This window comes from Gymnodraco acuticeps, unplaced genomic scaffold (genome assembly GCF_902827175.1).
Source record: "Gymnodraco acuticeps unplaced genomic scaffold, fGymAcu1.1, whole genome shotgun sequence".
In the NCBI taxonomy this organism is placed as follows: Eukaryota; Metazoa; Chordata; class Actinopteri; order Perciformes; family Bathydraconidae; genus Gymnodraco; species Gymnodraco acuticeps.
In genome coordinates, this window is record NW_022992081.1 from 2,575,343 (window position 1) to 2,590,101 (window position 14,759).

Here is a 14,759-nt window from a genome sequence, read left to right on the forward strand (position 1 = left end):
AGAGCAGACTGTTGAAAGGATGCCTCTCCTTGTGGCTGGTTGAGATTTTAAGCAGACTTGAAACTTGAAAACATCTTCCTCCACATGCCACTGTATCCCTAGGGCTCTTTCTATTGGAAGATTGTCTTGGGTCTCTAAGTCCAGGTTTTTTACCTCTTTGGGTTTTTCACTCTTTAGGATGGATGCCAGCACAGTTTTACTGTTGTTTGTCCACTTTGTCAGATTAAATCCTCCCTTTGCACAAAGATCCTTGAGTTCTTCAGATAACTTCACAGCTTGATCAGCAGAAGCGACAGATTTTAAGCAGTCATCAACATAGCAATTTCTTCCGACAGTGTCAACAGCTTCTGCAGAGAAATCATCTTTGTTGTCTTCAGCGGTTTTAGTGAGAGCATAGGTTGCACAACTTGCTGATGAAGTGGCACCAAATAGATGTACTGTCATCCTGTACTCGGCAAGAGGTAAACTGACATCTCCTCCTGGCCACCAAAGAAAGCGAAGATAATCTTGATTGACAGGAGCCACCTTGACCTGATGGTACATCCCCTCGACATCAGCCATGAAAGCTATCTGTTCTTGTCTGAATCGAATGAGCACACCAAGTAGCGTGTTGGTAAGATTGGGACCCCGAATAAGCTTGTAATTTAATGAATATCCTTGATAAGATGCGGAACAATCGAACACTACACGAATCTTGCCCTTCTTTGGGTGATGAACCCCATGATGTGGTATGTACCACACCTTTCCACTCTCAGGTTTGAGCTGCTCTTGGGGCAGTAGCTGAGCGTGACCTTTTGCTATCACAGCCTCCAAGAATGTTTTATATTCATCATGGAAAACTTTGTTCCTTTTGAATTTCCTTATTAATGATTCTGCTCTCTGCTCTGCAAGTTTGCGATTGTTTGGCATCATGATATTCTTCAGTTTGAATGGAAGTTCAAGCTGATAATGTCCATCTTTGATTTGAGCTGAATCTGACATGATCTTTAAAAATGGCTTGTCTTCAACTGACATCTCTTTCTTCTCATCACAACCTTTCTCTGGAAAGTCATGATTGTATTGCTGCACCAGCAGCTCACCTAAATCTGTCACTGATATCCGATTAACAACAGCACATGAAGTATTCTCAGATTCAGTGGTTTCCTGATTCAGTCCATTTACTGTACAACCCAACCTAGGACTGTCTTAACAGCAAAGGGTCCTCCATTTTGACTGTTTATTATTTTCCACGGCTCCATTAGCTTTGGTGCATTTGTTCCTATAAGCAACCCGATTTCACAATCCAATTCAGGCAACTTAATTTCTCTTAGATATTTCCATTTATTTATGGTCTCTTGAGTGGGAATGTGCTCTTTTCCAGCAGGAATTCCTCTTGTGTGTAGACTTTAGGCAGCTGATAAAAATCATTGTCTTCGATGCAACTCACTTCAAGACCTTTGACAAAGGAAGTGTCAATCATTTTCTCCTGACCCATTGTTTTTAAGAGGATTTTTGTTCTCTTGGCTTTGGCATGCAAATCTTGTTGAAGGGCTTCAGTACAGAAACTTGCAGTGCTTCCCTGATCCATAAATGCGTAAGTCTGCACAGTCTGGTTTGAGTTTGACAACTTGATTTGAACTGGGATAATTGGTAGGGTTTGTTGACCACCGGCCCCAGTGTGGTTTCTGCCATTTAAAGAGACTAATGCACTGCTTACAGAAGCTGCTTGGGTGTATTTATCAGAGTTGTCTTTTTGTTCAATCCTTTTTTGTAGATGTGCAATATTGTTAGATGTTTCATTGAACACACTTCACATTTCATTCTTTTCTGACAGTCTTTGCTTAGATGTCCTTTCGTTAGACAGCCAAAGCAAATTCCTTGTGCTTTTAAGCAGTCGATTTTTTCATTGTGAGATGTTTTGTTCATCTTACATGTTTCAGAGGTGTGTTCTCCTGCACAAAGTACACAGCGCTTCTGAACAGTAATGCCTTTATGGTCTGATTTGATGTTTTGGAAAGGTTTTTGCTCTTCATTGACTCCTGGGCTTGTTACAGTAACAAAACTACTTCCCTTATAACCATGAGCAGGCTTATTGCTGGGTGATTTGTACACTTTGTCCCTTTTTGGCATGACATCCTGTATGTCTCCAAACATGGGGTCTGATACAATGCGTGCATGCTTTTCAATGAAGTCGACCAATATTGGAAACTTTGCTCTTGTCTTATTGTGTTCATAATATGCATATGCAGTTGTTCTCCACTTTTCCCTAAGTTTAAATGGGAGTTTCATGATCACATTTCATCCAAAAACTCAACATCTTCCATTGTGTTGCAACATCCACGAAGAAAGATAGCATAAGAATGCAGTGCTTTTCTATCTTCACTCTTGATGGCATTCCAGTTCAACATTTTGTCCAAACAAGCTGCTGCGATTAAGAGTTGATGTCCATAGTTCTCTTGGAGCAGTCTTTTGGCTTCCAAAAAGCCCTTTTTAGAATCCATGTATTGGCAACTTTTGACCAAGTCTTTAGCTTGGCCTTCTGTATACTGCTCTAGAAAGAACAGCCTGTCTTTGTAATTGTCAGTTTTATCTTCTATTGTATGTTCAAATATTCTGATGAATGAAAGGTACTGTAATGGATCTCCTTTAAAGATGGGTATTTCTCTGGATGGGAGTAATGTTAAGCGTTGCTCCTTCATTAGCATTTCAGTGAATTCGTTTTGCCGCTGCATTACTTGAATAAAGTCATTGCTTTCTGTACGAGAGCTTTGTCTGACTTGGATGGAGTGATGCTGCTGTGCTGATGCTGCTGTCCCTGTTGTGGGCCCTGGTTGTAATACTTCCACATGACCACTAGGGGCTGCATGATTTGAGTTAATTGAATTTGAGTATATGAAACTCTTGGTTCTCTTCATCCTGGAAATCATCATTTTCATCTGGCTGACCAGTGTCATACTGCTCCTCTCCCACCCAAGCGTCAGGATCAGAGTCATCATCCTCAGAAGCTTCCAATGTTTTAATTTTGGCTGTTGCAGCATCAATATCAGTTTGAAGCTTCTGAGGATGATGACTCTGATCCTGACGCTTGGGTGGGAGAGGAGCACATTGTAATGTGTTTCTGTTAGTTGTGCTCTTAATCCCTCTTAAATGAAATACCTGAGTGGGAGTAGGAGTAGCCAGACCCCAGGGTTTTACGCGAAAAGAAGCCTTTCAGGATGGTCCTGAGGCAGCGCTGGTCCCAGGCATCCGTCACTCTGCCTCCATATGTGATCTCACCTTGGGAGACAAACGCAAAAAAAAACAAATTGTTATTAGTCTGCATTACATTTTTTCTTTGTTATTCTTCTTTTTTTTTTACGCTGTAGTACATAAGCCAGGCCTGTAGGTGGCGCTGTAGTCTGCCACAAAAGCAGCGAAGAAGACTTCTCAGATTCAGCTCTTGCAAAAACAGAGCAAATAGTGCGTAATGAGGCATGGCTAAAATGCATGATCTGTTTGGTATTTTGAAAAAAAAACTTCGCAGACATGTTTTATATAGGTATGGCCCTACAATATATATTTCAAATATAGCATGATAGGTCCACTTTAAGTGGGTAGCAGGAACTCTCTGACGGCAGTACTTTAGGGTAGTTTTGAAATATTCCAATAAATACTACAAAGACCATATTCATGGTTTATCTTATTCTGTTAAGCTCCTTGTAACTACTGTATGTTTGAAAAGTGCTACACAAATAAAGTTATCTTCATTATCTGACTGTGTCACATACTGTATCTGTAAGGGCAAGACAGAGAGGGCAGGAGGATGTGGAGGTGGGGGGATACCGGTTGAAATGTCATTTTCTAAAACTACCATTCTGCTCTGCATACGTTAATAAAATCCTTGAATGTTGAATATTTGAAAAAGACAAAAACAAAAGTCGATGAGTGTCTGCAGCCCTTTGACTTTTCTTATATCAAGGAACAGCACAGAGAAGCAAACACATGTGTTGCTACAAGGAAAATATAGACAAAAGGAAAGGATATATGAAAGGACAGCCATAGCTGGAGGGTGAATATTACTAAAGAGGAACATGAAATGATATGTAACACTTACAACCCAACACTTTCCGTGAAGACGGTTATGTAAGACAGTAAGGAAGGGGGGGAATAATCAGACAGATCTCTGCTGAAGCCTTTAGTAAGCTGCAGGCGCGGTAAATATAGCAGAGACTTTATTTTTGCACGAGAAGAGAGAAATTAGTCCTTCTAAAAGAGGAACAGCATTATCATGCATGGTTTGAATTTAAAGTCTTGCCCTCAAAGAGTGTGAAGCTGTGGCACACAAGGACTGTTAGAATTAAGGATTAAACTAATATTGCGTGATAGCAGAAATGAGAGATTAATTTGATGCAGCGCTCCACTGAGACGGCACATAATCATTTGAAGGTGTAATTGAAAACCAGATTAGGAAAACAAATTAACTTTAGTGATGTGATGAGTATTGTGAATGAAAGGGATCCGTCCCTCTTCTTCTTAATGACATTAAATGTGTCTGTTATGGAAGACTAAAACAGAATATATTCAATCATCCTAATTCAATTACATGTAAATGTAATTTGTGTCCATATGTGGGCACAGGATTAAAAAGTTTCATCTTTATAAAGGCATTATCAAACATAATTCAAATAGAAACATTTGTTTTCAGTAAACTAAAGTGAATGTCATGGTCGGCAAATGCTAAAAACCCAGAGCTCACCCAGAAAAAGTTTCTCTCGCACACACTCCCCCCCTGCCTGAAACTCCCACTTCTATTGGCTAGAGTTCCAACACATTGTACATTATAGGCTAAAGGGGGGGACATCTTTATGGGTTAAAGCAGAGACGGTCTGCTAACCAATCAGAGCAGACTGGGCTCTGGTTTCAGACAGAGGGTGAACATTAAAGCATGTAAACATGTCACAGTAGAGCACTAAATACAAATATGAACCTGCAAATATAATATGTCCTCTTTATATTGAATTAGTTGAATACAAATAATCATAATTGTTACCCTGTGAAGTATTTTGAATATTTAGTCTACCCTCATTGGTATGAATGGGTCGAACACTCATATACCTTGATAAATGCTGTAAAGAAGTCAAACTATTTCATATTAAAGGACCTCATAGCCACAATATTAGGATTTCTTTATCTGCTGCGCTTGACAAGATTTGCAGAGAATGGGACCATTTGTTATTTTAAACACAAAGCCAAGAAGCAGAGCAGTGAAAGTTCACTGAGAGAGTTGAACAAACACGGGATAACAGCTGCAGGAAAGAGTGACATTTTGTTAGAGAACCCCCCCGCTTTGTGGAATGAACAAACATTTTGCCTCCCACATTTCACTCTATGCTGAACATGTGTTTTAGTTGTTGACAAAACAGCAGTGTGCGGTCCGTGTCACACGCTGACAACACAACAAACACACCGGCCTCAGTGATACGAAGAGTTTTTATCTGCACGTCCTGCATTTCATGTAACCCATTGTACTTTACAATGTATTAGGAAATTGTGATTAGAGCAATACCAATTATATTAACTTGTGCTTTTTGAAAATGATTGATCATTGCAGGTCTACGCATTTAGGTAGACCTGCAATGTATTGAATATCAAGGGTAAAAACAGATCATACGATTGATTAAGCAAATCTAATCTGTCAACAACAATCTTTGAAGTTTTCACGTTATGCTTCGCCGGCTATAGGGCGCCGTATAATGTAATAGCATTCACTAACTAGTTTGTTAGCTTGGTAGCTATGGTAAGTTAGCTGGATAAATAGTGATGTTAGCTAGCTTGATTTACAGATAGATGTCAAACTGAAGGCTCGGGGGCCAAATCAGGCTAGCTAAATAGCACGCAGACAGGGTAATTGAGTTCGGTATCTAGGTTGTTTTTATTATTGTCAACACTTTGGACCTTTGTCTACCCTTCTGCCATTAAGAGTTATTATAAACTGTTGACATGAGCTTTAGTTTGCAGTCTGAGCGGCAAATCAAATAAATGTCCTCATATGTAATCCTGCCATTCACTAAGAGAGGATGGATGTGGTACTGTAAATCCATACTGCAGTGTAGCTTTAAATAATCTTGAATCAAATCAATTGTTTACAATGCTGTTATTTCTAAACCGGCAGCACTAAGACATACAACTAGGAACATGGGCGGGGCTTCATAAGGTGAATAGGCTACATTGATTGATTTTACCTTATACTGTATATCAGGGATGCAAACACAGGTATGGTGAAAAAAGAGAGAACTATTCGAAGCAGAAAAAAAACAGCGTAATATACCATCTGACAAAGGCCTGTGCTATAATGCTTAAATTAACTGCTATTCTTTATAATATACTCAGATCAAGAGGAGACAGAGATGTTACGTTATAAATCAAGGGTTTTTATTATTATTTACTGGTTGATATTATACACTTTTGACTTTAAGGGCTTCAGTTTTTCTTCTTCTTTGCTTGCGAAAGTGTTTCTACTGCTTTACGTCTGCTTTACTAACTGCTTTACGCAACCGACTGGTGCTGCTGCGTCATGACGTCACCGGTGCTTATCAGGCTCTAGCTCCGAACCGGCCCTGGAACCCCGAACCGCGTTGGTGTCAAAGGGGCATTAGTTCGCCGGATCCTCGCAGCGGGGTTACAGCGCAGAAGTGCGCCGCATTTGCGCATGACTGATGTTCAACAACATGTGACTCCTCTGTTTGTCTTCTGTTGGTCGCTTGTTAGCAGACCCTTCACGCGATAGCAGAGCGAACAGGTACAGGAGGCGTAGAGCGAGGGATCATTGTCCACTAGTCGTGCTCACGGATGGATACAAAAATATACTTTGGCGGCCGTTAATAGGCTATACGTGGGCGGCCCGCCCAAGTAAAGTCTATGTTTTGAAGTGAGAAGTTGTCCGTCAGTCCGTGAGTTGGACACCACCCCCCCCCCCCAAAAAAAAAAAACTCTTCGGTTCTCCACGAATTACACAAGCCACCCATTATATATATTAGGAATTATGACGTCATCCCGATAAACCCGATAAAAGTATTAATAGCCCCGATAATATACAATATATTTTTTGGGTAAAAAAAAAGAAAAAAATACTGCGGTGTGGGTGGATTGGGATTAGGTGCGCTTGTTTTTCACTCGGCTCCTCCCGTTTTGCCAGAACAGTGGTATTAGTGGTTTAGGAAGAGGGGAGTTTTTCACAAATCCAGCGCTCCCTAACTCATGCCTGGCTGTGACGTAAATGGTGTGCGGCCGTGAAGCCAGGACAGTAAACAAACATGTCGTCGGTAGTATGGGACTATTTCAAAGTTTCAGAGTTAGATAGTTCGCTTGCTATTTGTATTAACAAATGCAGAAGTTCCACGAGGCGGGAAAAAGGCAACGAGCTATAATACTTCCAACCTGATTAGTCACCTGAAACATCGCCATTGCTACGATGGTGTGTTAAAAGCGTACGAAGACGCCTGCGCTGCTAAACTAGCGGCGAATCCAAAGCCAGCTGCAAAGGCACCGGGGCTTTTACCTATCGACGAGGCTTTTGAAAAAGGCAAGAACTTTATTTGGGAAAATAAATATGGTCACTTTGAAGAGTCAAAACTGTTCTTGGCTTTGTTTTGTTCATAGTAGTAATGCTCATGTCATTTGCTCACGTTTTACCACCAGGTGTGCAAAAACTACAGGTACATTTAATATATATATATATATATATATTATATTATTATCGGTTATCGGTATCGGTCTTGAGAAGCAGGAAGTTATCGGTATCGGTTTCAAAAAACCAATATCGTGCATCCCTACATATAATGCATTGTAGCATCCCATAATCCCCTCTGTTTCAGCCCTGTTTCAAAAGTGCTGATTCTCGGTGATAAAGTGGGTGGTTGTTACCTTGGTTGGTTATTGGCTAATGGTTACTCAAGCCAAAACATGGTTTTGACATCATAAAGTGGCCAAAATCTGATCAGCTCATTTTCAGACAGGTTTTTATATAAATGGATCAGGACAAAAAGTGAGCAAATCTTTTTTCCTGAAACGTTCAGAATCTCTTTACACAGAAAAAAAAGTGGATTTTGCACAATAGGTGACCTTTAAAATTCCTTTAGAATGGTGCTGCTGACCAATCAAAAATGCTGCTGTAGTGAAAACTATAGATATAAAGAAGCAGCAGTGTTGCATAAGTCATGTTTTGTGCTTTTCTATTTAGGGGAGTAGAATATTGGAGTGTGATGACTTTTTTTCGGTGGCTAGGTTAAGCAAAGAACATCCATAGATAAGTATTATTAACATCTTTGTTGTTTAAAATAGGGATAATATGATCGGTAGTTACTCAATTTTGCGCGATCGTGAATGAAAAGTGTTACAGAGCCTTCCCACACTTATCACTGTATGAGAGCCTCCCTACCAGTGATATAGATGAGAGCGTCCCAAGGGATTTTGCCCTCTTTGCAGTAGAGGCTGAGGTTGAGCAGCGCACACTCCCTGTCACTGTCGTTAAACTCATAGCGGATGTTCCAGCCCAGAGGACCAAACTTCTTCCTCTCCTAAGAAACACACATGCAAAACAAGACAAAAATAAGGACATAACATAGAGGGACAGGAACAGACCTCAGAAAAGCCATGCATGCAAGAAAGTAAACAAAAATGATCAAGAATGTGTGAGTTGGTGAGTAACCTGGATGATTGCGTGGAAAAAGCACATTCCAAAGATTATCTTCCTCCATTCGCGTCCCAGAACGTTATCTTCAAAGAAATTGCTGGAGATCTCTGTGAAGGCCCGTCGCATGTTGGCGCGGAGGCCTTTAGGTGGCTCATTAGTCACCTAGCAACAATGATAATTAGGAACATAGCAGGGTTTCCGCTAGGATTTTTTCTCGCCGGTCAAATGTCCGGACAGAATTTATTTTACCGGACACATTTGAAACTTAACGGTCATGTTTCAATAATAATAATAAGAATTGTGTAGCAGAGTTTCCGTTAGCAGGTAATTACCGGACTATGAGCAGATATGCTGATGTTTCAAACTCAGTTAATGGGAGTCATTTTTATATTGCTTCAGTTTATAATCGTAACAGATCGAAAAATTCAGATTCATTTTTCAATAAATGATTCCACAAACAACAAACAACATCATTATTACATTCAAAGAAATTACTTGTAGTAGATAAAGTACATTATTCAAAAGTTTAAATTAACTGAACAATAACACGGGAGAAACGGATCCTCTCTCCCTCCCTCTCTCTCCTGACAGCCCGTCAGTTTCTCATGCAGCTCGCTAAACAGTGTGCGGGGCTTCAGGTAAATACAGCAGCTGATCTGATCTCTCTCTCGGGTCCGGTTACACTTCACTCGCGTTTATGTCCATATCCAGATCCAGCTCTCCTGATCGGCCTTTATAGAGAGCACCGATCAAACTATTAAGAGTGAATATCGGCCGATAATGATCGGCGGCCAATCGATCGGAGCATCGGACATTTTGACCGGCAGGTTTTGAATTTACCGGTTTTTATTAAATTTTACCAGCTAAAAACCGGTAATTACCGGCTAACGGAAACTCTGGAACATAGGTGTTCAATGGCTGCTATTGAGAAGAACACGGGGAGTTCTGCACAGACAATGCCTAGCCAGAGTCAATTTCATCGAGTGCCAATATCGGAAATTAATTCAACATGTTTCCTAATCCTGGGAACATATATCCCGCGGAGCAAAGTTTGACAATCTTCAAATTACCTGCAGGGAACTAAAGAGAGATTAAAGAGTTACAAATGATGTGCGTGTGTGTGTGTCTCTGTGTGTACCTTGACAGAGTTCTGAAGCACTGTAACAGGAAATACTTTGGTCGGCATGGAACTGAGAAACAAACGGAAGTTCTCGTCGATTGATGTGTCTGCACAGGAAACAGAAAGGATGGTCATTCACAGGCATAAACAAAATAAAAGAGAACATAATGACTGTGTCTCTGGCATCACAGAAAAATATGCATTAAAGTATCTTATTATCTAAAGTATGATGTGTTAACCTGGGGAAAAAACACAAAAAGAACAGGAAGTAAGTCATGTAGCTGGGTTAGGTTGTATCACTGTTGTTTTTTGTTCTCACGCTATTTGGCTCTCATAATGCACAGACTGTCATATCTCTGATGTGCAATAACACTACCTGTGATATATAACTTTCTTTAGTAACACTACTCATGTGCAATAGATGCTCATGTGCAATTTAGGATTTATTTTCATTCTTTCTATGTATTTACATTTTGTAAATATTAGTAGCTACTTAAATAATATGTTCACTTTAAATGATTGCTTCTTTTTAAAGTATTGTTTTTGTTATTAATAAGTTGTACCTTTTAATGCCTTTTTATATAACATGTAAGTCTACTCTTTTTATTTTAGCCTCGAATTGGAAAAAATGTGTCCTCTTTTAAATAAAAGATATCCATAGAAAGACAAACTATAAGAGATGCATAATGACTACAAAAGACACAAACTGACCAAAGGAGGCACAACAACAAAAAAAGGGGCCACACAGCTATACAGATTTGTGTTGCTCCTATGTTGGATGGGAAGAGGTGTTTGTTTAGATGTCTCTGCCCAGGAGTCCATCATCCCATAAACCAGGGGTGGGGAACCTTTTTCCTCTCAAGGGCCATTTCAATTTTTACAATATCCTCCGAGGGCCGTATACAAGTTATTGACCTCTGCTTAAAAATACTAAAATCACAGATTCATTTGGCCTTTCTTTCATGCTGTGCAAAGAAAAAACAACCTCTTAATCTAGATATTTTACCATGACTCGCGCATGCATGCACGTGCACGGTTGTGGCATGACCACCAAAACAGAAAGATATTGACACAAGATGTGTGCAAAAGTATTTAGTTTCCTATTCATGTGGACATGATTTAAGTGGGGGGGACCTAACCTCCTCTAGGGAGGTCCGGGGGCACGCTCCCCCGGGAAGGTTTTTTTTTAAATGTTGAAGTTAAAAGCATCAATCTGGTGCACTTTGAGAGCAACATTAAGAGATCTATGGATACATCTCTCAACACCCATATGAAACAGAACTGTACGCAGATTTATTTTTCTTTATGGATATTTTACAAATCACTCTCCTTTCAAACTGTATTCTTGTTTATTAATAACAACTTTTTTTTACTGTCATATAGTATTTTATACCTGTTTACTTTATTCTCTTATTTTTTTATAACTATAACGATCATATAAAGATGTGCCTTTGCCTCACCGGTTGTAGAAAAAGCTTCTTATATTCGTTAGCATAGCTAGCTAACCAGATGCTAATAACAACAAAGGTATTGACTGTATGACAGATGAACAGATCGCCACTGGGCTTTCAACTAAAGACACAGGCACGCAGAAACTGCAGCATGTGTACGGCTCCTTGGTACTGCAATTTCTGGAAGTGCCGGAGTGACGTTCTGGTGCTCTCAGTCAGAACTGCACCCCTGTCAGACGAGACATATACCACGTAATGACACGTTAGGCTCGTGTTGTGTTCAAGGACCCTGACCTTGGCTAGGAAAAACAGGTACTCGCTTGTTTAATTTTTTTTGCGGTCTAGATTTCTCACATTTTTTCTTTTTTGCGTGTGTTTATAAATTACCTCGAGGGCCGTACCAAATTGTCTCGCGGGCCGTATACGGCCCGGGGGCCGGAGATTCCCCACCCCTGCCATAAACCATCCATGATGAAGAGCAACAGTACACAATATAATCACACATTGGACAGTAGCCACATCTGAATTAGGTGTCAAACTGCTGATGTGTTTGTAGGCTATAGGTGATTGTTTTAATGTCGTATCAATGTGTGTAATACCAGGCTCAGTGAAGGTCTTAATGAGCTCTTCCATGGCTAACATCCAGGAGACAGCCAGATGACAGTTCTGCAGGAACACCCATTTGCCAGTTTTCATTGCTGCATGGATAATCTTCTCTGCTATTGGCCCCTGACCTTGACCCAATGAGATGGACTCGACTCTAAGAGACAGAAAGAGGTTGATCATGTGTAAACAACTTCCAGGTTGATGGCTGGAATCTGTGTATTCACCTAGACCTTATATTCTAGGCTTTGTTACCTGTCAAGACAACCTTGTTCTTTTGCAAAACGCTGGAAGGCACCCATGGGGTCGGATCCAGTGCTGAGGATAAAGACCAGCGGTGTGGAGGGGGACATATCATTGTAGAGGTTCGCCAGGTCCACCGGAGGGTTCTCTACAAACTGCTTCCCGAGGCTGACAATCACAAACTCAGTGGCTGCAAACACCACCTGGACAAGAAGGGGGAGGAAGATCGTCAACAGGACCAAGAGGGCAGGTAGTAGTAAATCAGGGGTAAGGAAAGAGCATGTAACAGATGAAGAGGATCTCCGCTAAGGGGAAGACATAAAAGTGAAAATTGGCTCATGCTATAACCAAGGAGAGAACATCATGGTGACATAAAAAAGATATCAAATGTAATAGATCATTGCTGTATTTTTCTCAACACTGGACAGGACTTCACTGACGAGACTGGAAAGGTTTTGTTTTGAAGATCTAGTTATTGGCGTGTCTGGTTTTCCATGGGAGTGCAAGGGTCCCAAGAAGAATTTGGCGTTGGATCCAGCTAAGAATTGCAGCCAGCCAAAGTTGTAAATAGGCGCCATTAGACATTTGGATATTTAGATAATTGAATTTGTTGACAATATTATTATTTGGATAACTGACTACTAATATTCGGACAATAATACAACTTTAAGCTGATGCGCATAATAATGATGTTCCATTATTCAGATAGTATTGTTACAATGCAGAAACATGAATACTACTATTTGTAAATGTATTAAAATATTTTGGATTATTATATTACTATAATTGTATACCAATATTCATATAATTCAATAATAATTGTTGGATACAAATATATATATTTATTACTGAAATTCGGCTACTTATACAAATATCCAGATACTAAAATCACTATTCAGATAAATGACTACTGATAGTCGGATACTATTTGTACTATTTGTATGATTGAATACTAATAATTGGATGATTAAATACTAATATTTAGATACTTCCACGAAAATCCAGAAGATTGAATACAAATGTTCGGATTATTAAATAATTATTTTCGGATATTTGTTATATTCAGATACTTTAAATCACATCCGTATAATTGACTCCTAATATTCGGATAATAATATTACTATTTGGATATTTTAATACTAATATCCAGATAATAATATCCAATCGGCAACCTGCCAGTACCCCGACTCTTTTAAATATTTATAATTCACAAGTTGTGACGCAAGTAGAAAAAAATGTCTTTTCCAGAGCTCACCTTTTCTTCAAGGAAGCTCTTGATAAGGACAAGCTTCTGGAAGGCCCCCAGCCTCTCATTCAGGTCGCCTCTGACGCTGTTCTCCTGCTTCCCCTCTTCCGTCTCCCCAAGAGGAGGTAACTCTGGGGCATAGCCTTCCCACTTCTCTGGATTAATGGATGCTTGAAAACGTCCTAAAGTAGAAGCAACAAACATTTAATGCTACAAAAAACTTATATGAAAATCATTTTTATGGTAGAAAAATCATCTGATGAAAATCTCAATCTAAAAAAAATGATTTTTTTTACCGAACTCAATGCAGATATGGTTGCTTGTGATTTCCTTGGAGATGTCCTTGCAGCAGGGCAGAGTGTCCTCCAGTTCGCAGCATGTCTGCCAGTAAAAATCACTTAGCCACGGCACATCGGGCCGTTCTGCATAGTCCTGAGAAGAGGGAGAAATTGAAAAGTAGTTGATTATAACCATAAAGAGAGGACATGGAAACAGACCATGAGACGAGAGGTAGTAAAGAAGAACTAAAGGATGTCAATACAAGTATAAATAGAGGAGTATTCATGTGCACATGGCAGATAAGAGACGGACATTTGAAGAAAATTGAAAAGGGTTCAAAATTAGCAAGTGAAGCGTAGATGAAGGATGTGTTTGAGCTGCAACAAGGCACAGGGGTGAAGGAGAGGAAAGAAGGGCAGAATTAGCATGAGGATCACGATTGCTGACAGGCAGCAACTCAAACAAAAGTGATGCCATATAAATGAGGGCCAAATGGTGGCACTGACTCATCTGGTCACAAAAGAAGCAACTTCTAAACATGTCTTAATCTCCTTTTAATTATTGCTCTACTCTTTACAGTGCTACAACGGCCCAAAACACTTCCATTAGTGCTCTGAGGTTTTAGAAATATATTTGCATTCGCCAAAACACATGCAAGTGAAGAAAAATCTTTATAGTACCAACTTGATAAAACATGCACAGGATTCAGAAAATGCTGCAAAAACAAAAGGCTGAAAGCTCAAAATGGAACCGGAAACGGGGACTCTAAAAAGTGATGCAAACAGCTGTGACGTGAGCTCTCTCATTCTTCAATGTACGTTTTATTGGCTTATGTTAACAATGTTATCACATGATAACGTCAGATATTATTGCAGATCTGCTGCAAGCTAACATAGCTTATCTAGACATTTCAAAGTTACGGCTGCTGCCTTCCTGGTTCTCTTAACTGTGTTAATGTGTGTTGCATGTAAATGAGCTGTGCGATTGCCCTGTCGTGATTGGCTGCCATCTCCTGGTCCGCCCCCTGAAGGTTGTGATTGGAGCACGCCGGGCCCGACGCACTCCCATTGCAGCGCACAGCCGGCGCACACCTGCTGGAGACGACTACAAAGCTGGGGACAATCATCACTCTGGAGGCTCTGCTGCGAGTAGACGCCTCACCCATTT

General features: G+C 40.1%; 1 protein-coding gene across 5 annotated transcripts in view; it reads right to left on the bottom strand.

The window, feature by feature from the left end:
- The window catches only part of dnah6 (dynein, axonemal, heavy chain 6), a 131,750-nt gene that overhangs the window by 9,085 nt on the left and 107,906 nt on the right, over positions 1-14,759 (bottom strand). For 2 of the 5 annotated variants that reach the window (XM_034202425.1, XM_034202426.1), the window contains exons 67-74: positions 13,610-13,745; positions 13,323-13,495; positions 12,080-12,270; positions 11,821-11,981; positions 9,789-9,877; positions 8,666-8,812; positions 8,396-8,534; positions 3,136-3,255 (exon numbers count right to left, since the gene is read on the bottom strand). In XM_034202425.1, coding sequence (XP_034058316.1) covers positions 3,136-3,255; positions 8,396-8,534; positions 8,666-8,812; positions 9,789-9,877; positions 11,821-11,981; positions 12,080-12,270; positions 13,323-13,495; positions 13,610-13,745 — 1,156 coding nt within the window. Of the gene's footprint in view, positions 1-3,098; positions 3,256-8,395; positions 8,535-8,665; positions 8,813-9,788; positions 9,878-11,820; positions 11,982-12,079; positions 12,271-13,322; positions 13,496-13,609; positions 13,746-14,759 lie in introns of those variants that run through there. The other 3 variants (XR_004567699.1, XM_034202427.1, XR_004567700.1) reach the window with 3 other exon arrangements.